The following is a 22,648-nucleotide window of genomic DNA, read 5'->3' on the forward strand; positions in this document are numbered from 1 at the left end:
TGGGTGGGAAAAGGATCATTGCTTTGACCCAGCAGAGTGATGGTATGCTGTGTAATGTAGGATCCTGTATTTGGGCACCTCTTAACCTTCCAGAAGAGTACATAGACTGCTGCAAATGTGTTCTCCTGCATCAGTTTACTTTTGTGACCCTGTACAAATGAATGAGGAGAATGGAGGCCGCTCCATAAAATGTTTTGCATGTTTCTCTGCTGCTTTAAAGTTTTTGAAAGATAATCCCCCTCTTCCTTCATTTTTTTTTTTTTTTTATTAAACTGTTTTATAATGTAAGCCTTTTATGTAAAGATATGTTGTTTGTTCAGTAAATGTGCTTTTACAGAGGTGATAATTGATCTGTTTTGCTTATGATAATTATGAAGGGCAATGATTTGAAGCCATATACTGATAACCTCCTAATTTTTACCCCAATATCTCAATTGAATTGGCTATTAGAATACTAGAACAGTGTCTGTATCTGATTGGGTGCATCCTCTGTGTAGCCAGCAGTTTTCCACCTGGGTTCAACTTTTTTTCAGTCAAAGGTTGTCAGGCGGGAGGGAGCTGATGGGGCTACCCATTAAGCAAATGTCAGCTGATATAACCAGGAATTGTCCAAAATTAGAGGGTATGGGCAGCTTATGGCAGGCAGAATAATACTGCTTTTAAAGCCAGGATTTGTTTTTACCACTTGAGCTCCAGCGGCGTACCCTAATGTCGCTAAAGTTTGAGCCGTTACACTGGGACGATTGCTGTTACAATCAGTGTGTGGGGGCGTTTAGCCACTTGCCTACTGGGAACTTATACCTCCTTCCTGCCCAGGCCAATTTTCAGATTTCAGTGCTGTCGCACTTTGACAATTGCGCAGTCATGCAATACTGTACCCATATGTTTTTTGTTTTTTTGGGGTTTTTTTGTGCTATAAACAAAAAAAAAAAGCAAACATTTTGAAAGTTTCTTTTGATTCTATTCTAAAGTTTTGCAAGCAGGTAATTTTTTTTCCTTTACTGATGTGCGTTGATGAGGCAGCATTGATGGGCAGCACTGGTGGGCACTGATATGCAACAGTGATGGGCACTGGTGGGTGGCACTGCTGGGCACTGATCATTAGTGCCCTGATGATCGGTGTTGATAACTTTCTCTGATAATTGCCGGTTATCTGTGACAGTGTGAGGAAAGTGCAGCCGATAACCGGCAACTGCATTTACCGGTGATCTGCTGTGTCATTGAAGGGGAGAATGTCACCAGCACACCGAAGATCCCCAATATGGGTCCAAAAGTTTTAATGAACGATCACATAGTTACAGCAAGGCAACGTTTCAGAGTCTTGCAGGACCCCTTCATCAGGAATGTGGCCGTCACATGCCTGATGAAAGGTCCTACGAGACTCCGAAACGTTGCCTTGCTGTAACTATGTGATCGTTGATTAAAACTTTTGGCCCCATATTGGTGATCCTCAGTGTGCTGGTGACATTCTCCCTTGCTGATTCTGTTCGGTTCCAGCCGACGTTCACTGTAGCTCCCACTTATACACACAGGCATTTTTTAATGCATGAACACTTGCTGCTGTGTCATTGGACACGGCTGATCACGTGGTAAAAGGCCGCTGTGATTGGTCTTTTACCACATCACGTGATCAGCTGTGCCCGTAGGACACCGATCACAGAGATTGCCAGGTGCGCAACCCTCGGGTCGCGCAGTAGGGTGTGTTCTAGGAGGATGTCCTCTCAGAACTGGCCGGCCGTAGTGAAGCCATTATTCAGCTATCTGTGGTCAGCAAGTGGTTAACTCCCCACCCAGAACCCCACCTTCCACGGCTTTACTGGGATCTCCTATCCTATTGGGAGTCCCGATCAACCAGCTGGCGCTTCTGCTGGCTGATCACAGAGCCAAACAAAGACCAGATCGGCTTTGTTCGGCTCTGATATAGTAACCCTATAGTATAGGAAGCGATGACCTTACATCATTTCTGGTTTGCTCTGAGATAAAGAGTGCCTGTCACATGCCTATTGCTATCACATGGGTTGTTTAGACTCCTTGTGACAGCAATAAATGTGATTTAAAAAAAAAAAAAAAAGTGAAAGCAAATAGAACGCACTCGTTGGTCCTGTGCACACGCAAGCAGCTATTGTCCCACACGTGAGAGATTGCCACCAACGTCAGATCGTGGCCAATATTTCCAGCACCAGGCCTCTGTAGCTCCTCAAGTGGTAACCTGTAAAGTTTGTTTTTTTTTTTTTTTCTTTTTAGTGCGGGTTCACATATATGCAGATTGGATGTGGTTTGAGATGCATCCAATCCGCATGACATGAAAAAGGTTACTTCCTATGGTGCCTGTTCACATATGTCCAGTGCACTGGTGGTGCGGATTCAGTGCAGTTTTAAGAGTCCTGTGCAATTTCTGAGCAGTGCAGTCCAGTTCACGTGCAGGTTACAGGCTATTGACTTCTGTGGGAACCGTTTCTAAACTGCATATGCGTGAACAGGATAAAATTCTGAGCTAACCCTGTCCTGAACCTGATGTAAACCTGACATGAACTGGTGAATATCTTCTATATCAATTAGCCATTAACCTGAGCTTCAATCCACACCACACATGTGTGAATTAGCTCTTAAATCATCGCTTGTGGATAGTAACATTTACATTGATGCCGTTGCACAGGCATACGCAATTTTAAAGCATGACGGGTTTGGTATCTTATTTACTTAGCGTCACATATATTCTACAAAAAATTGGGTTATGTGGTTTTTCTTTTTGTTTTTTGTTTTTTTTTTTGCATTAAAATCAAAAACGGCATTTTTTTCCCCTAAAAATTGTTTGAAAATTCGCTGCGCAAATACCATGTAACATAAAAGTAAAAAAAAATTGCGAAACCCACCAGTTTTGTTCTTTAGGGCTTTTGCTTTTAAAAATGTAATGTTTTGGGGGTTCACACACCCACGCACCCCTACCTTTTGAATGCAGCTCTATTTCAGAAAACGTGCCAACACACCTTGTGGCATTCATTGGTCGTATGTCCAAAGATCTGACCTGGTTAATATCTTTGTGCATGAAGCATAGATATAGGGAGAAACTGTGACCTGGCTCTTTTCCTGCAGGGCAAGGGCTTACATGGTAACTCTGCTTCAGTTAAAATCTGCAGTGGTAATTCTCTGTAAAAGTCAATGCAATATAGCAACCTGGAGGTTTTCTATGTTGGTGTACAGAATGCCTACTTGTGTGATTTGGCTCACTGATTTTCCCTTTCCCAAAAATGTACACTAAAGTCATTTTAGGCATCCTGTGCAATACAAATTTTCGTTTTGGTGAGATTCTCCCTTAATGGTTAATCACTTCTAAAGGGATGACATGCAGATGCTGCAGTGTCGCACCAGCTGAATATAATGAATCAAAGTCTCCCATTCAGAATCGGTATCCAAATGGCATAGTGGAACTTATGTTTGTTTTTTTTTTCCTCCAGTGCAGAAACCGGTAGGAATTGGAAACAAAGATTTTAATTCCTCGCAATGAACATCAGTCATTCAGAGATTTTAACAAAAGTGGAGTTACTCTTTAAAGCTAAACTCTGAGGATAACCTACTTTTCCTTGCAGAGGGGCTTTCCTGGTGCTGCAAGAGTTAGTGACCCTATACACATCCAAACCATGCCTCCCCCCCCCCCCCACCCTCCGATAACAGATGGTTGGGTAGCTAGTGCAAATGGGAAGGAAGGTCTGGAGTGCTTGTCTGAAATTTGGGGGCAGTGTGTCTTGTGCTTACTGCATCCTGATATGTGAAGGCAGATTGGCAAGGACAATGGTGGCAGTGGCTGAAGAGGTGGGCATTTGTTTGGAGAATGGAGCACAGCTTTTTCATATATTAGAGACAATGTGGTTCATGGGGAACTTGTGTAAACTTACCCTTCAAAGTTTTAACTTCTTGTTAGGTATATGTAATGCACATAATCTGGGCAGATGTGCACTTTAGGCTACAATGGACTTGACCTGACTTTACATACAATGTTCACAGAAGAAATGGACATACTCTGGGGAATCCATCATGTAAATCATCTTTTCTGGCAGAGGTGTGTACATCACGCGTACATACCATGCATTTTCCTTTTGTATGGGCTTGATCGTAGAGATGATCTCTGATTAAGCCCATCATGGGTAAAATGCATCAGAGGCTGTAGTCAAGGTAGGGTATGTGGTGTGTGCTCTGCTTGCTGGGTAATTTACCTAGATTCACTACAGTAAAACCATTTATTTTGTGAAACTCACACACGTGTCTAGGTAACCAAATCGCTCTAACCTAATTCTGAGTAACATAAAGGCCAAAGGGTTTGTTCATTAGCCAGTGTTTTGTAGATTGTAATGCTTGCAACCAGAGGAAAGGGAGAAATAATTTAGTGAAAGTGTATTTGAACTTGGTGGTAGCATGTATCATAAAATTCCTTGAAAAGTCCTCTGCGTTTGGCACCAAGGTAGAATATGACTGTTGGAATAAGAACAGAGTACAGCTCATTTTCCATAGATAGCTGACCAGTATGAACTGCACAGGCTGCATTCCAGTAACTCTAATGAATGGATATGATTGTGAACTGTCAGCTACAGCAGTTAACCAGCTGAAAACCTAACTGTAAGCCCCTCGAATTTAGGTGCCTCTTACTTCATTTGCTTAAAGACCTGATTGTGCACTGTTAATTGAAGCTGATAAATTGTACCATTATCAGATATGGACATCAAAATACTCATTTTAGTTAAATGCTGAGCAGATTGATTTAACAAAGTGCCATGCTGTCTGCTTGTTATGTATAGGAAAGTGTGGAGGAGCCTCTGGTTTGGTTGACAGTTTCCTGTAAATTTGCTGCCAAACACTTAGAAACTTACAAAGTCAACTGAAATCTGAAGCATTCAGGGCACGGGTGAATGTTTTGAGTTTTACAGGCTTTTTCCAGTTACATCTGTGTACATATGCGTCAACTGAAAATATGGGCTATATGTAGCTGTCTTTCGGTGCGTATCAATCTTGAAATCGTCTGAGTAGGCCAATTTCGACGGTCTTATGTAAAGGATATCAGTACACAAAACCTTTTCCTTAATCGTGCTTTCAGACCCTGGATGAAGTAATTATGGTACATTGGTGTATGCTGCAGCTTCTAGGATATTGAACACGGCAAACAAGTTTTAAAAGATGAGTTCACCTTTGGGTCTATATTACATGTTCCACCCCCCCCCCCTCCTTGGACAGCAGTACGGAGAAAAGTTCTCCGTACAAGCTGACCCCCTTTTTTTTTTTTTTCCCTCCCTAGAGTGGAGAAAAGGTGAAGTTATCCTTTAAGGCTGCCTAGTAAAATGCTTTCCATCATACCTTGTTCTATTTTTTTGCTAGTGTTAGGATAACTGACATCTCTCCTCTGAAAGAAGCACTCCCTTTTCTACTTTTTATTAAGAATCCTTTTCTTCTGGTACATATCTACATAGAAGGGCTCCTAGCAGCTTCTGGATTGGCTAGTCCTTGGCATCGCCACCAAAGCTGTACCTGGATCCTGCTGTGAGGAAGATTTTGTGCTGGCCTGTAATGCATCCTGTGGTCACTGAGCTATGCTTAGGGTGTTCTCGTGGACATTTGTGTGTAGTGGGAGCATTAACCACACAGCAATGTACAGTTCCACGGCTGTGGTGCACTTGTCTGGTGGAACTCTGTTCAAGACTCCTTTTGGGGAGTAAGCCCAGAAGGAGAAGATGAATGTACATTATATTGCCAAAAGTATTGGGATGCCTGCCTTTACACGCACATGGACTTTAATGGCATCCTAGTCTTAGTCCATAGGGTTCAATATTGAGTTGGCCCACCCATTTGCAGCCATAACCGTTTCAACTCTTCTGGGAAAGCTAAACGCAAGGTTTAGGAGTGTGTCTATGAGAATATTTGACCGTTCTTCCAGAAGCGTATTTGTGAGGTCAGGCACTGATGTCGGACAAGGCGGCCTGGCTCTCAGTCTCCGCTCTAATTCATCCCAAAGGTGTTCTATCAGGTTGAGGTCAGGAGGCCAGTCAAGTCCCTGCACTCCAAACTCGCTCAACCATGTCTTTTATGGACCTTGCTTTGAGCACTGGTGTGCAGTCATGTTGGAACAGGAATTGGCCATCCCCAAACTGTTCCCACAAAGTTGGGAGCATTAAATTGTCCAAAATGTCTTAGTATGCTGACCCCTTGAAAAAACAACCCCACACCATAATCCCCCCTCCACCAAGCTTTACACTTAGCATAATGCAGGCAAGTACCGTTCTCCTGGCAACCACCAAACCCAGACACATCCATTGGAATGCCAGACAGAGAAACATAATTTTTCACTCCAGAGCACACGTCTTCTCTAGAGTCCAGTGCATGCTTTACACCACTGCATCTGATGCTTTGCATTGCACTTGGTGATGTAAGGCTTGGATGCAGCTGCTCAGCCATGGAAACCCATTCCATGAAGCTCTCTACACACTGGTATTGTGCTAATCTGAAGGGCACACAACATTTTTAGCTATTGACTCTGCAGACAGTTGGTGACTTCTGTGCACTTCAGCACACGCTGACCCCACTCTCATTTTACGTGGTCTACCCCTTTTTGGCTGAGTTGTTGCTTCCACTTTGTTATAATACCACCAACAGTTGACCATGGAATATTTAGTAGCAAGGAAATTTCCCAGATGGACTTATTGCACATGTGACAACCTATCACAGTACCACTTTTGAATTCACTGAGCTCCTGAGAGCGACCCATTCTTTTACAAATGTTTGTAGAAGCAGTCTGCATATCTGGTGTTATTGATTTTATACAACTGTGGCCATGGAGGTGATTTGAACACCTGAATTCAATGATTTGAAGGGATGTTCCAATACATCTGGCAGTACTTCTCAGATTCTCCACTAAGATTCTCTGAATAAATAAAAGGAAGGGGTGCAGCGCTAACACCCCCTCCTTTTGTTTTGCTTGAAGGTCTTATATGGTGCCTTTTGGTGCATAGCCGCTGACGTATTTGATATCGCATTGTTCATAGTGCTCACTTACCACGTTTATTAGGATTTTCTGAATGTTTTTACCTTGAGCTCCCTGCTACTGTACAGTATTTTGGTCAGACTGCATTAACCCTGCCTCCTTCAGCAGTGTTTGTGGGAAATTCTGTATTGGCAGATCATAAGCGCAAGGGCAGCCATCCTGCTGACTTTGCCAGCTTAAAGTCCACTATCCATTTTTAGGGTGTCCTAAAGTGTACCTCCTAAGGGACCCTGTCCCTTGGCTGAGTTACAGCTCTTTCCAGAATCCTCTAACTCAGGGAAAACACATCCCCTCATAACAAGATGAGCAGATTATGGAATTTTGTTTTTTTTATTGCACCAAAAGGAACCAATTCAACAAAGCAATCCATCCCTGTTCGAACCTGACTTTCCTGTCCTTCGCAAGGCTCTGACCTTTTTTTCATAGGTCATCCCTGTGTTTTAAAGACCCTGTGGATATCAAATATGCAATTCATAAATAGCTTTGCAGATATTGTATGACCATAATAGATTGTGACATTCTCCATGGTCTTTTGTTTTCAGAAAATATATATTTGTTAAAAAAATGTTAATTTCTTACAGAAAATGCAGGTTTTAACGTGCAACAAGTTCCCCTGTAGACAAGCGGATAATAGGTGGATAATTTTGGTTATCCCTTCAACAATGCAAATGTCTGCTACAGGGCCAGTTGATCAGGATCCAGTCAGAAAATGTCACAGCAGTGGCCTTCATAAAGCATTAGAGAAGGAGCAGATGTCTTGCAGCTCTAAAGAAGTCTGTCAGATTATGGCTTGGCCAGAACTTCTGTCCTAGCTCTTTTTACCATGCACTTCCCAGGCATGGAAAATTTGCTGGAATACTTCTAGTCTTTTGAGCTTGGGGGAAAATGGTCTCCTCATCCTGGGGTGTTTTTAAGACCTCTGTCTCAGGGGCAGACATGGACCTACTGGCTTCCAGGTTTAACAAATTGGGCAGGTTTGTCTCCAGGTGGAGGGGTACTCTAGCCTTCATTGTGGATGCTCTGAGATCAATTCAGCTTGGATCAATGCCTTTCCTCCTCTGAAACACCTTCCATGCCTGATTATCTAGATCTTCTTGCCCAAGGACTGGTTTACCTCTCTGCTTCTTGAACACTGGCTTTATTGGCCTGGCTGTTGAAGCCCAGGTCCTGATGAATAGGGGCCTGCCTGAGTTGGTTATCTTTACATTTCTAAAGGCTCAGAAATTGACTTCTTGTAAAAGTATACTGTCGTTCCTAGAGAGCATGTTTTTTTTTTTTTTTTTGTACAGGGCGCAGGCAGCATATTCATTCACCATAGGTTATAGGTTTGTACCTTCAAGTGATTAGGGGAAAATGTAAGCTTACGAGGACACATCCCTATGGGGTGCTTCTCTTATAACCCAACCACACTGCATGAGTCTTTGGTGTTTTTGATAATGTCTGTAGGTGATGGACCTCTTCCAGAAAATTTTTTTTTTTTTCTTTTATCTTCCAATTTAACCCTCAATGTCTTCTGATGCCTACACAGAAGCATTGTATCTCAGCTGGTGCAACCTTGGGAGCCATACCCAGGCCCCACGCTGTGGGGATGGCCTGTAGTGTTTTTTCGGGCACTGGATCCTGCATGGGGTGTGCACCACTTGGAGCAATGTGTCATTAGGCACAGAGTGTTATATAGGTCCAGGGCTGTAGTCCTTTGCTATGGAACCCAATCACTGAAGACCCCTTTTGGGGGTATTCCCATCATGACAGTTGACGCCTGGACTTGTAGTCCAGCATCATGGACAAGTAAGACAGGGTCACCCTGTACCTCCATGGACTGGAGGTTGATTTACACCAAGTTGTTCTACAGCTATATTTGCCAGTGTTCAGTCTTCTGGAGGCGGCACAATAACTGAATGTACCAAAATGATTTCTGCCTGGGTCCCTTCATGTATTCCACGCTAAGAATTTTAGAGTAAGTCAAACATCTCAGTTGTGCCCAGACCAAGGGGGAAATCTGCAGTTTGGACATGTTGCAGGGATAGCTATCTGAGGGAAATTCCCCTCACACATATTTCTAACTTCATGTTGCGTCTCTGGGACAAGAAATAAAGGGAAATTCCCCTAATGGTATACAGATAACTAAAGCTGGCAGGGGTTTTAACTTTAGACTAAAATTTTCCATTTTATCTAAAATTCATCAGCTTATTAGCCAGTCGTAGCTTTATGCACATGATCAGTAATTTCAGTTTTAATGTGTGCGCAACGTGTCCTTCACGTGTTATTCTAGTCACTTGGGATACAAAGTTCTTGTGTTTGCCCAACCACATGCCATTGTAATAGACATGAAAGCTCATCAAAGTGCTGCATCTGTGATGCGATTTCAGAAGATGCCAAATGTCAATGTAAGCGCAGCTAAAGCCATATGTAAAATGTGCATAAAATTGCACTGTGCCCAAACTGCAGCGCTCCGGTGTGAACCCGGCTTAAATCCTACCTGTAGTTTTATAATGTTGATTTATTATACTTTGGTATACGCACAGTAGTAAACTGCTGTTTGTGCACTGCTCTTAATATACAGTATAATAATTCAGAATAGACTGATTCTAGATTTCCAGGGCTTGGCAAAATAAGGCCACTCAGTCTTTTTTTAACTGTTGCAGTTAAATTCATATAAAGGGACACCCATGCAAATCTGTGCCATTTTCATGCATTTAAATCAGATCTTTAGTAACTACAAAGGCTAAGTGGGGAATGTAAATAGAATGTGAATCCCTGTCCAATGGTCAACATCCGAAAGTGCAAAATATAACCAAAAAATAAAGCAGGAAAGTTATGGCAATTTGTAGATGACCACTAGACAAGAACAAATATCTTGTTTAAAAAAAAAAAAAAAAAAAAAATATATATATATATATATATATATATATATATATATATATATATATATATATATATATATATATATATATATATATATATATATATATATATATATATATTACAAATCCATTAAAGCACACCATCTTAAAATCACAAAGTACATATTGCCCATAGTAACACATATTATACATCTAGGATGAGATATAAAATTAACAATCGCATAACATTTAAAGTTCTATATTGCAAAAGATCATACAAGATATGGCAATTATGATATACAGATTGTCAAATCCCATTACTTTCTTCCTTTATTTGCAAGCAGACCTTCACCTTTTTTTCTTTCTCCTGGCTCCTCAGTCCCCCACCACCTTCCACAAAAGGGTAACCTTTCCCTATACAATCTGTGTGCATTTGGGGCAGCTCATCCACTCCTGCATACCTGTCAAATTAGGAAGAGCGTTTTTGTCCATACCGCCACATTCTCCATAGGATAATATGGGCTGCTTCAATGCAGCGTCAGGTGGCTCCAGACACATCAGATGGCCCATTCATGCTATACTGGCCACAGAGCCCTTGAAAATGAGGCCTAAATCTTTTGACACTTTTTTTTTTTTTTTTCCCTTCTTCCCCCCACCAATGGACTAAAAATATCGGTAAACCCAAGCATTCAGATTTTTGAGTAAAAGATTTGCTCATTGCCTTTGTTTTATAGGGCTGTCTGTTTTGCATTATTATATTATACATCCACATTGTACACAGCATAAATGTTTTAAAATGTTTTTCATTTGGTTCTTGGGTCTCACAGGAATCCTTCCTCAGCTTTCTATGAAGCATTTCAAGTGAAGTTCCAGGGTTCAAAGAAACTGGGTGATAGGTATGACATTAAAATGACCACATGCAGAAGTTTGCATGGACAGCTTGCAGTGAGCTTGATTCTTGCATTAACCAAATGGGAATGGTGCTCTTTAAATGATAACCGCTTTTGCAGACCACTGTGTTCATTTGGGTGTGGGTAGCTTGTGATGAAATTTATGTAAATTTTGGATGTAGAATTAAGTAAAATTTTTTTATCCCTCAGGGTTTTCTTGCTCCCTTCAATGCTCAAATCCAGTTCTAGTCTTCCAAATATGTGCACCTATGTATTTAAGATGTAGCTCCATTTTTTTTTTTTTTTTTTTTTTTATTTTTTTTTACTTTTAGAATTCCAAAAATGTATTTTGGTCCCCTTTACTAAAAACGAAAAGTTCACACTTTTTAGGCTAGTTAAAATGGATTTTCAGAATAAAAGTTCCTTTTGAATGGGTTTCCCCCTTTTTTAAGCAATATATGCGTCCTTGAGCCCTGTAATCTCTTAGCAAGAAGTTGCCAAATGCCTACCTTTTTTCATATTTTTTTTTAAGTGCTTGCCTGACATAATCTAGACCAATAAATACAAAGGTTCCCAAAATAGAACTTTGTTTATTGCAGTGCAGAATTATATTTTACCAACAGATGCTTATAAAATCTGCATTAAAAGCGCTGTTTTCAGGAATAATGTGGAAACTTTTTAAGTGACTTTTGCACAGAAAAACTCTTGATAAGAGTTTCATTGATATCCCCTCTTCTCAGTAACTGCAACTAATAAAGGTGTTGCGGTTTGAAGCTCTTGAAATGTGTCTGAAAAACTGTTGTATGTTCGACTTTTTTGTGTCCATTCTGGTAGGATGGCAACAGAACATTTCAGAGCAGACAAATCTGAGGCCCTTTTAATGTACATTTAGCCAGTACTGCTATGCCATTTGATGTTCATCTGCAAATTTATGGCTTAACAACCTATTTAGAATTGCTGAAAAAGGTTTGCTAATTAGGTGCGTTATTCATTCTAAAAGCAATTTCACATACTATTTGTCCCCAACCATCAACTTTCTGAGCACAGTTGTGTTAAAGGCACAACAGTAAAAGATTATTCACTTTACCTGAGACTCGGGTTTGAGCGCAGACATTCATTTGACTGGGAGGCAATGGAGTCCTCTGTGATGCCAGTAAACACTAAGGATGTTCTTTGACCATGTCACCAGTTTGCTGTACAGGTAGATGTGTTTCCCCCTACAACATGGTTGGACAAAATATGTAGAATTTGGGGTCTAGCAGCTGATTCCTGGAAGCAGTGTGTATCTGGGCAGCTTCACACACAATAACATAGTTAATTTTGGCCTGTTTGTGCTGGTAGACATGAGTAATAGTTGCCTGTACTGGGCCTTTGACTAGCTTTAAAGTTTTTAGAGGTAGGCTAGCAAGCATTGTGGCTAGCAGATGCCAGTTTGAACAATTAGGGGGGTTGAAAAGTGTCCCAATTACCCGCTGTCTAATGTGAGGATATTTGAATAATTATTGGCCCCGCACAGTATTGTTTTCAAGTATGTTAGGCCTGTTAATTAGATCATTTTCACCATCATTTTTCCAGGGTGAGAATGTACCTCTTTTGGGTGCATTCAAGCTGAAGTCACAGTGTTGGCCTCCTCTCCAGAAACTTCAGTTCCTAAATCCTTGATGCATGCCGAGGGAGCTTTTTAAATCTAATTGTGTACAACTTTTTTCTTTAGTCTTTTAGATCTACAGTATTTCTATTTTGCTTTGGAAGACCCTGGAACTGGATTATAGCAGTCAAGGGAGCAGGGGATACCGTAAACGAGAAATAAGGTTGTGAACATCGCCTGATTTAGCACCTTATTCTATATCCCAAACAGAAAAAGTGAAAGGTAAGAATAATTTCCCTTGCTGAAATAGGTCCTCTGTGAAGCACCATGAAATACAGGATTTGAAACCAAGCTCTCTGTTTAGTCATGTGTTGCTCAGTGGAACGCTGTACTATACTCAGAATGCCAAGAGATGTAGCTCCTCCTCCCTGAGCATACATGTACCTCTGATGTCAGTGACTGCAACGTGAATGATGCAATTCATCACTGCCCAGTTCCAATTCTAGGAATAGTGGCTGTGTAGTTACCACTGGACAGGAAGCAGAGAGCCAAGTGTAAAACTCAATCCTGTAGTGAGGATCTATGTCCCCTTCCTCATTCAAGTCTTTTTCAACTCATTATGTGCTTCACTAGTGAGTCTGATTAAGAAACTGTACATGTTTACATATGTTATAAAAGATCTGCTCTAAAGATATGATATATATATATATATATTTTTTTTTTTAATCAATCATTTATTTAATAGGATGCCTTCGTCTAATCACATTGCATTTCCCCTCCTTAGTAGCAAGTGTTATTTAATCATGTCCGTGTGTGTGTATATATTTATCATTCTGAATATCATTATGCCTTACTAATCTTGTGGTGCACAACACAAAGGTGGGCTGTGCTTCTTTGGAATGGGCTGTTGTGTGTTGCATAATTTTGGCCTGTTTGATTCCCCCCCCCCTTCCCTTTTTAATCTTGCATGTATGAACTTGTATACTGCAATGATACTGATTTCACGTATTGGTGACACTAAGATATATGTATGTGTTTTATTTTGTAGGTTGTGTATTAAGTGACGCATATGACTTGTACCCTGCATGAGATTGAAGTTTTTATCATAGAGAAAGATTGAGTATTCTTTGTTTCCTTCTGGAAGCTTTTATTTTAAGCCTTGCCATTAAGGTTGCTATGTGACTTATCCCTGGAGTTTGAGACCAGATGATCAGCAGGAGTTAACAAGTAGGGCCCTATTTATTTAGCAAGTGTATTAATGTTCTTTGTATGAGAGTGCCCAGATGTTTCCTGATGGAAGTAGCATCCGTATAAATGAAATACGAAGCAGAAAATCACCAGCATTGAAGTTTCCTTAACAGGCTACGTACACTTTAAACGTCTTGAAGTAGGGTAATAGCTGAAACATGACAGAAAAATTGATCCCATGTGATCAGATTCTGTTCCACACTGGCTACTTTTCTGTGTCACAGGGAAATCCTATCATGATGAAACCGTTAATGGGTTGTTGTGGTGTTTTTTTTTGTTTGTTTTTTTTCCTTTCAATGTACTGGATGTGCGTACATTGTATTAGGATGATACTTTGGGGTAATAGGTGCTTAAAGGGCTGCTGAAGGTGCTAAATTTACAGTATATAAAGTTGGGAGAATAAAAAAGCTGTTGTAGCAATTTTACCTACTATTATGCATTTAATTGAGCAATTATTTTAGTGTAGGATATGTTTTTCCATCCTAGTTCATAATGTATAAAAAAATGCAGTATGGCATAATTTACTTGGGTGACCTTACCCATCATCATAACCTCTGAGCGCACTTGCTTCTACAATCGTCCATTTGGGCACACTGCTGAATTCCACAGGTACTTTCCTGCTTTTGGAGCAGACCGCCCAGCCTTTCATTAAAACATTAACATGTCAAAGAGCCTGTTCTGCTGGTTCCTGAATTCTATAGCACTTTGCCCATGCCTTGGTAAGTGTTGGCTAATGTGAGAATTAGGGCTTGAGATACTAGCTACTGAACATTTTTTTTAATCTAATGTTTTCGGCCAAGTGCATCCTGAACTTTCGGTTTTGGCACCAGCATTTTCATTTCGGTGCACCAATAATATATTTATATATAATTGGACCACCTTTTGGCTTTCAAGACAGCCTGAATTCTGCTGGGAATTGACAAATGTAAGTCTTTGATGGTGGATAATTGAATCTAATACCACTCTTAATGCAAAGGTCATTCCAGCAGAGATGCTGAAGGTGGAAAATGAACTTTGTTCTCCAAAATTGACCATAGTGGCACTATGATGTTGAGGTCCACAACTGTGGTGCCCAAGAATGGTGCAAGACTTTGCATGCTCGACAAACCACGATTTGACACCGGCTGTGTGAATCAGAGCATTATCGTTTTGGTAAATGGCATTGTCTTTGGGAAACTGTCTGCACCATGGGCTACACATGGTCAGCCACAAATTTGTACATAGTCACTGGCAGTGATTCTACCTTTGAGGATGATGATGCGGCTTGCAGAAAACCAAGATATGGCTGCCCAAACCATGACTGTACCGCCACCATGTCTTACTGTTGGCGGCTGACAATCACTTAACTGCACTATATCTGTGGAGGAGTAGCTTTGTCACCCAAGGCTGCTCTTCTGATTTGAACTGCAACGCCCCCCGCCCCCCCAATCATGTCCTCTACGTAGTGTTATGTAGTAGTTTACAGAAGGTGGCTAGGAATGGTGATATTTGGGACTTTGTAGTTGCCTGAAGACCGATCCTCTCCCAGGGCTCAAATTTCTTGCAGACTCCATTACAAGTTTTCCTCCAGGATTTCCATTTATGAAAAACCTCTTCACGTCGTACTGCTGCCACCACTCTGCTTTACAATGGAGATGTGCAGTGGTATATGGCATTTCATCAGGTTCTAAAAAGCTTTGTTTTGATCTCATTAGAGCATAAGGTCTCTCTTCACCTGACTTCAGAGTCTACTACATGCCTTCTGACAGTTAAAACCATATGACACCTTGACTACACTAACAGTTTTTTGTTTTTTTTTTTGTCCTGCTTCTAAGGCCTCATTCACATGGGCATACCTGTCTGCACACCCTTGTGAAGGGCTGTATTTGTCTGCACAAGATGCTCAAGTATTTCTGTGCATCCACATGCAGTTATGTTTGGGGAACAGCAACTGCACAGACACAGATGTTGGCCCTAGTTTGACAGCTGTGCGGGTCCCCGAATACACACTGCCTGCATTCAGGGACATGAACGTGAACAGCTCTCAAATTTGGACCAGTTACTACACCCCAGTAGACATGCAGTACTGCCTTGCATGCGGATGGGTGTTCATGGCAAAGGGGCAAATGAACTGGATGTATTTCATGCCTCCTATGTACTATGATTAAGCTTTTTTTTGGCCGTGTGTCACCTGTACAGTGTCCTAAATAAAGCCTCATTCATGGGGGCACATATACCTGTACCTCTGTGCAGTGTGCAGAAGGACATTTTACATATCTAAAGGGATGGACAGCATGACTATGGGTGCAGGTTTAAAAAAAAAAAAAAAAATCCACAAAAGTTCCTTTTTGCATGAAGCCATTGCCTTTTACTGGTCAAGTACAGGTTTTAGGGTCTAAAGACGAGGTGAGAGGAGGTGCTTGGCTTGTGTCTGATATCCCCTAGACCCCCTGCACAGTGTTTGGGACTACACGTTATTAAGGTTCATACTCATAATGCAGATTTATAAGTTGTGCTGTCAGCTAGCCTAAAGAAGGGAAGGGGGTCGAATGTTCCTGTAAAGCATTTTTAACTGCTCCTTTTCCAAAATATGGCAATAAAAGAACAGCAGAGAGCCCAAATGTAGTTTTGGTGTATGAACACCACATGTTGGTTTTAAACCTTATAAAATGATGGTAAGAGCTTACCCTGTTCATTAGCCATTGGGTCATATGTGATTTTGCTTTAGACTTCGGGTAGTCACTGGCACCATTGAGCATGAATTCAACAAGACCAACTTCTAAGGGAGGTTAGAGCACTATTTTCTGCTGGAGAAGGTATTACAGCAGTTTCCTAAGGCTTCATGTACACGTGTTTGGGGGGCTCTGCTGTGTTACCACTTAGCACTCCCCCTTATGCTACAAAGGCAGCAGAGGGGGGAGTTTATTTGCGTTGGGCATTGTGGTGTGGCAAAAATAATCCCTGCCAAACTGAATGATGGTGCCCCACAACCACATGCAGTGCTAGTGTAGGGTTTAAAGGGTTAAAACTGACAGTAAGAATGTGATACAGAGCCTCCTCACTGCCTGTCAAATGCCTTCAGAAGAGTGATCTGAATGTGGGTTGCTCTTAAGAGCAAATCTAGTGTGAAATAGCCCTCAAACTATTTAATTGGGCAATGGCCAGGCTAAGGATGGGGAAGAGGGGAATTTATAATTGCAGTATTTAAAGTGCAATTCCAGTTCAAAATTTAAAGTTTGCTCTTTTACTTAATAGAAAAATGTAATAAACTTTCATATTATGCACTAATTAGATTGCTAAATGTTTGATTAGAAGCAACCATCTAATGCAGACATTCAGCAACTCTCACCAACAACTGTTTCCCTGTGCATCCCAATGTAGCTGCTCACAGGCATGTCCTAGTACCATTGTCTGTGCCCATTAGAAAAGTCCTGGCCAGCCCAGCTAGGGCTAGCACACTCCAGCCGGACACAACCCAGCCCAACCTCGCTCCACCCAATCTGTAAAAGCGCATTCTTTCTCATTCATGAGAGAGCTCCAAGGGGAAACCTAGAAGGCAGCTTTGGGAAATGATGCTCCTATTAGTGTGAGAACACGGCCTCTAGCCACCTTTTTTTAGGATTGAAAGCCTTGAGGAATGTGGTCACGTGACAGACAATAGATGGAACTAGAAAAAAAAATTGGGAATATTGCAGCATAAGGATGACTGGTGTACATTAATGATTGCAGAAGAAACATGTAGTAGGTCTTTGGCCTTACTGCCACTTTACGTATGCTTCTAGTATAACCTAGGATACCAGATAAGTTGGCTAATTGTATAGCCTATGATTTTTTTTTTATTCTGATTTACACTAATGTAAATATGTATGTAGTGTACATGCAGACATGTCTACCTTTTTTATATAATTTACAAAATTAGAGTTTGAGTGGGCACACATTTATTCATTGTGTGCAACTATTTTGTTTTACTTACTTGACCTCCAGAAGGTTTTAGCCCTGCCATGATCAGAGCAATCTTTTTGCTATTTGGCACTGCACTACTTTAACTGGCAATTGTATGGTCATGAAACACTGTACACAAATGAAATTTTATATATTTTTTTTTTTTTCACACAAATGGAGCTTTCTTTTGGTGGTATTTGATCGTCACTGGGTTTTTTTTGTTTACTATATAAATAAAAAAAGACCAAAAATTGTGGGAAAACAATATTTTCTTTCTGTTTATAAAACATATCCAATAAAATAAATCAATCAAATTTACTCATGAATTTAGACTAAAATGTATTCTGCTACATGACTAGTAAATAAAAAAAAAAAAAAAAAAAAAGTTTGTGTGTGTGTGGCATAGCATCTACAAACGTGTACTTCTTCTTTTTTTTTTTTTTTTTTTTTTTTTTTTTTACAAATTTGCTTTGAATCTAGGAGCCGGGTTGGGGGAGGGGGGCCCTTGTATACAGGTTAGGGGTGTGTTGCCACATACCAAGATGCAGGGTGAGGTTGATGGAGTTAATGGATCCTGGCCAGCGTGGTCTGACTCTGATACTTCTTCGTCGTGTTCGTCTGGTTTCTCTTGTTGGTTCCCTGGCAAATGTAATTCTTGTAAGGGCGATGCCCACAGTCAAGATCACGAGTGCTGTATCCCGCTCCAGCAGGCCACAAAGCCTCGGCCTCAATTACTGGCCAGCCTGACTACTGGAATTTGCAGAGCTATGATGCTATACTGGTAACGGTAGTGACTTATAGTGGTGGCAGGCAATCTGGGGCTGGCTGGGAGGTACACTGACATCAATAGTACTTCACTATATGGCTTTTTTTTCTCTCCCTGCTTTGTAGGGATAAAAAACAGCCAAATCGCTGGTCCCTTTAAAGAGTTTTGTTTTGTAAACGCAGAACTCTGTGTGTGATTGGACACCGCCGATCAGCTGATTTCAGCCAAAATCATTGGTTGAAATCAGCTGCCACACTCGTGCTGTGTCCAGTCACCCCAAACCTGGAAGAAAGCAGATTGTGTGTGTGCGTGTGTGTGTCTTCACCTGCAACAGTAAATGTACTGCAGCAGGGTGGCAAGCGGTTATATTTATGACTTTCATCTTCATGATCCTTATAACTTCTCCATTCATGTTCAGAAAAATTGATGTCCATGTCTTTGTCAAAAATGTATGTGCTACAATTGTAGTTGAGATATATGAGAGAGATGCCCTATTGTCTGGTTTTAAGGAATACTCTGGGAAAACTGCTGAAACACATGAACTGTTTTACCTGCCAAAGAGTTTGTAATTCTGTTCAGACAGTCTTGTGATGTACAATTATGCCACACTGCACAACTGGGAATATACATTTATTATTTCCTGGTTCCATGTTCTAGTTTTGTTACAATACCTGTCAGATTGTAGGCAGACCGGAAGTAGAAAGAATGACACTAGAAGCCGCAGAATTGAACAGGAAATTTAGTTGTCAAATACCTGGCTATGCATCCTGCCTGAGATGTTTATTACAAATTGGTGGAGCAGTGTTTAAAATTTGTTTTCAGATAAGACATTTCACATACATGTGTTTTTTTAACTGTGAATCAATCTGTTTGGAGTCCTTGTCTGGCCGCTTTTTTTTTTTTTTTTTTTTTTTTTTTTTTCTCCTTCCCCATTTTGATTAAAGTTGGGAAGGGATATAAGCATTCTCAGCTATGTATTGCTGTTTCTGGTGGGGAAGCTGGTGTTGTGATTTAATTTAAGCATACATTACAATGGCTGGGAATAAATTAATGTAACTGGTACGCTTCTTTAAAGCAGAACTAAAGTTACATTTGAAATAAAAAAGCTAGCAGATGGGTATTTATGGTGGAAAAGACTCTGCTTGTCCCTTCTGCCATATACCCATTTCTCTGCTGTTTAACAGTTTTGTCATTGACTGCTGTGCTTATGCAGCTTCACGTACAGAGTTGCATCACCTGTGGCCAGCCAATGAAAAAGAATTTGGACCTGGGGGAAGACTGTGATAGAGCCACTAAAGCTCAGTTCACACTAGCTTTGTCAGCAGGCATCAGACAGGCGTTTGGGAAGCGTTAACGCTTCTCAAACGCCTATGAAAATTCTGCACATGGCAGCACACCATGTCGTTCACAAGGAAGCATTCGCGTCGTGGCAAAACTGACGCCTTGTGTTTAGTCAGGAGGAGTTGAAGCCTCCCATTTAAGTCTATGGTGCCGCTCCAGTGTTAATACCTTTTTAACTTCATTATAGTTGTTTTTGGTGCGGTTTTAACACTTGGCAAACGCTTATCAACCGCCTCAAAACTGCGCATAGGGTGAACGAGCTCTAAAGAAAGCACAAACCTCATATTGCTTGTGGAGGCAGGATGTTACTGATCACATCAGTTGGAGGTTGTGGCAGTACTTTTGGGATGTTGGTCATGGCCTACTACGAAGGCATAAAAAAACCGAGGGACAATTTGAAAACTGTACAGTAACACACTTAGGACCCCTTGTATTTTAGTGAAAAGGTGAAATTTGCCTTTAGGATAAGGCATCAGTTACATATGAAACACATTGCGGAGATTTACTAAAACTGGCGAGGTGCAAAATCTGGTGTGCCTCTGCCTAGAAATCAGTCAGCTTCCAGGTTTTATTGTCAAAGCTTAATTGAACAAGCTGAAGTTAGAAGCTGATTGGCTACCAAGCACAGCTGCACCAGATTTTGCACTCTCCAGTTTTAGTAAATCTCTTCCATTATGAGTATTGACTTGGGGTCTCTGTACATGTGCAGTTTGGCCCACTATAGTGTAAAAGTGAGTGCATTGGGGCACAGGTGCAGCATACAGCCCACTGCCAACAGGCAGAAATATGTTGCAAATGTGGTACTTGTGTTTAGGGCCAGGTGCGTACATGGACATATGTCCTGAATGCAGGAATTTATCATTCGAGGCAAGCTCTGCAATTACAGTTCTTTGATAGACATATCTTTAACTTAAAACGAATGGGCAGGGCTCTACGTTCCTTTAACATTTACATTGTTTGATATACCTCAGAATACCTGTCTGCTTTACTTTTTCTAGTTTTTTTTTTTTTTCTTTTAGCAGTTCTTTAGCAAAGTACACTGTTAGAGGCAATAAGGGAGTATAAATAGAATGCTTTCATCAAAACTGGTTGAACTCTGATTTTGTTTTATTATTTTCTTGTATCTAAACAGCCCCTAAATTATTATTTTTTTTTATGTACAGATTTATATACCGTCTTTTCAGTCTTCATGCATTCTTGCTTGTAAATCTTCCTTGTTGTGTGTTTTTTTTTTTTTTGAAGCTTCATATGTAAAAGTATTATACCTGACTGCCACCTAGTGGCCATAATAGAATATGGCCTCACTAAATAAAGCAGAGCACTTTCCATTGCACTGCCGTGAAAGGCACTATTAAATTGAATTACAAGCGATTTCTTTTCTTATAACTTTTTTCTTTATGATTTTGATATGCCTTGAATAGAAGCATTGACCACCCCTACACAGTATTACTTGTGTGTATTAAAAAAAAAATCACAACTGCTTTTAAATGTAAGTTCACACACCACATGCAGTTGTGTTCTTGCAGCCTTAAAGAAAATGTAAGCCCAACATTTCATATTCCTGCTATGTTCCTGCTGTACAACGTACTTGTATGAAAACGTATCATGTTCTTTGTACTTTTTCTTTTGTGTGAAATCCCTGGTGCTCCTGCCAGTCCCTCTGCTTTCTCATTTAAAACTGACAACACTAGGAAGCAGACACACCGTGGTCAGTTTTCTAGCTTTGCTGGGAACTCTGCCTGCTCTCCAATGATTAGGCATATTCTGACATGGCTCTCTGCACAGCCATTCACTGGGAAGTTTAATGTACTGCTGTTTCTGCTTCCCCAGCTATTATGCAGCTGACAACAGAGGGAATGTGATCAGTTTATAAAACAGGGAAAAAGGTATTTATCATTTTTTTTTTATATGTATAGATAAATGTCTTGCCTAAACTGAATGGAGTTTCAAAGGCAATTTTGTTTGGGAAAAAATACGCTTTAATAATTTTTACTGCATAAAACACAATATATAACCCTTTCTTTTTGTAAAATATATGAAATGTTATGCCACTTAAATAGATACTTTAACATGTTACACTTTAAATTGCTCACACTTCTGAAATGGTGACAAACTACAATACTTAAATAGATTTTTTTTTTTTTTTTTTTTTTTTTTTTTTAAAAATACCAGTTTAGAGTTCATTCAATCTAGAGCTAGAATTACTCTCTATAATGTTCAAAGCAATACCTCACACTTATGGTGCAAACACTGTTTACATATGCGTTCACCTCTGCGCGGGGGAAGGGGCACTTTAAAAAATGTTTTATTTAAAAACAAATGTTTAAGCTGTCCTTTTTTTTTTTTTTTTTTTTTTTTTTTTTTTTTTTTTAATTTTTTTTTAAATCACTTTTATTGCTATCACGAAAAATGTAAAAATCACTTTTGATGCTAATAAAGCATGACATGTATTCTTTATGGAGACATCTGGGCTCTATAAGACCATAGATCTCTCCTCTACCCTGAAAGCATGAGATTAAAAAATGTCATGCTCCCCTATCTGACCCCCTCTCTGTTTACATTTGCCCTAACCAGAGGGGTTGAAAATGCTTGTCGTTCTCCTAGACCATAGAGGTGATCAGAGACAACACAATTGTGTACGTGATTTGGCAGCAAGTGGTTAAGATTAAACCTCCCTTTGTCACATCTTAAATTGTGGCCACGTATCTTTTTCACAGACCTTGGCGTAAACCGGTTATTACTGTCTAATTACCTAATATACAGTATTTGTGTGTTGTGATCATAAAATCTTCGAGTGAGCAACTGTAATCTTTGCAGTTGTTCACATCACTGAGGTCCTTTTTACATCTTCATATTCGTTTTTCTGCCCAGTGCTTAACGCTTTCTAGGTCATGAACCAACTGTGGATTGGTGACCAAATGTGAACTCATTCAGGTTTAGGCCAAACCATTATCAGTTGTGTATAAAGGGGCAGAATTATGGGTTTATCTCTTGAATGTATGCCCTTTTTAATACGAGAGAGCATTT

At 40.4% G+C, this 22,648-nt stretch overlaps 1 protein-coding gene across 3 annotated transcripts in view; it reads left to right on the top strand.

Moving 5' to 3' along the window:
• Positions 1–22,648, top strand: part of TSC22D2 (TSC22 domain family member 2) — a 70,744-nt gene that overhangs the window by 10,895 nt on the left and 37,201 nt on the right. Inside the window, exon 2 of one of the 3 annotated variants that reach the window (XR_016312079.1) lies at positions 12,472–12,627. The exons of 1 other annotated variant lie outside the window; for it this stretch is intronic. Coding sequence is in view for 1 of the 2 variants with exons in the window: in XM_089672589.1 (XP_089528715.1) it covers positions 10,695–10,763 (69 nt within the window). In the remaining variant the exon portion in view is untranslated. Of the gene's footprint in view, positions 1–10,694; positions 10,764–12,471; positions 12,628–22,648 lie in introns of all 3 variants that reach the window. One more of the 3 variants, XM_089672589.1, reaches the window with a different exon arrangement.

This window comes from Staurois parvus, unplaced genomic scaffold (genome assembly GCF_062004578.1).
Source record: "Staurois parvus isolate SC_StPar_1 unplaced genomic scaffold, SC_StPar_1.0 ptg000131l, whole genome shotgun sequence".
Lineage (NCBI taxonomy): Eukaryota > Metazoa > Chordata > Amphibia > Anura > Ranidae > Staurois > Staurois parvus.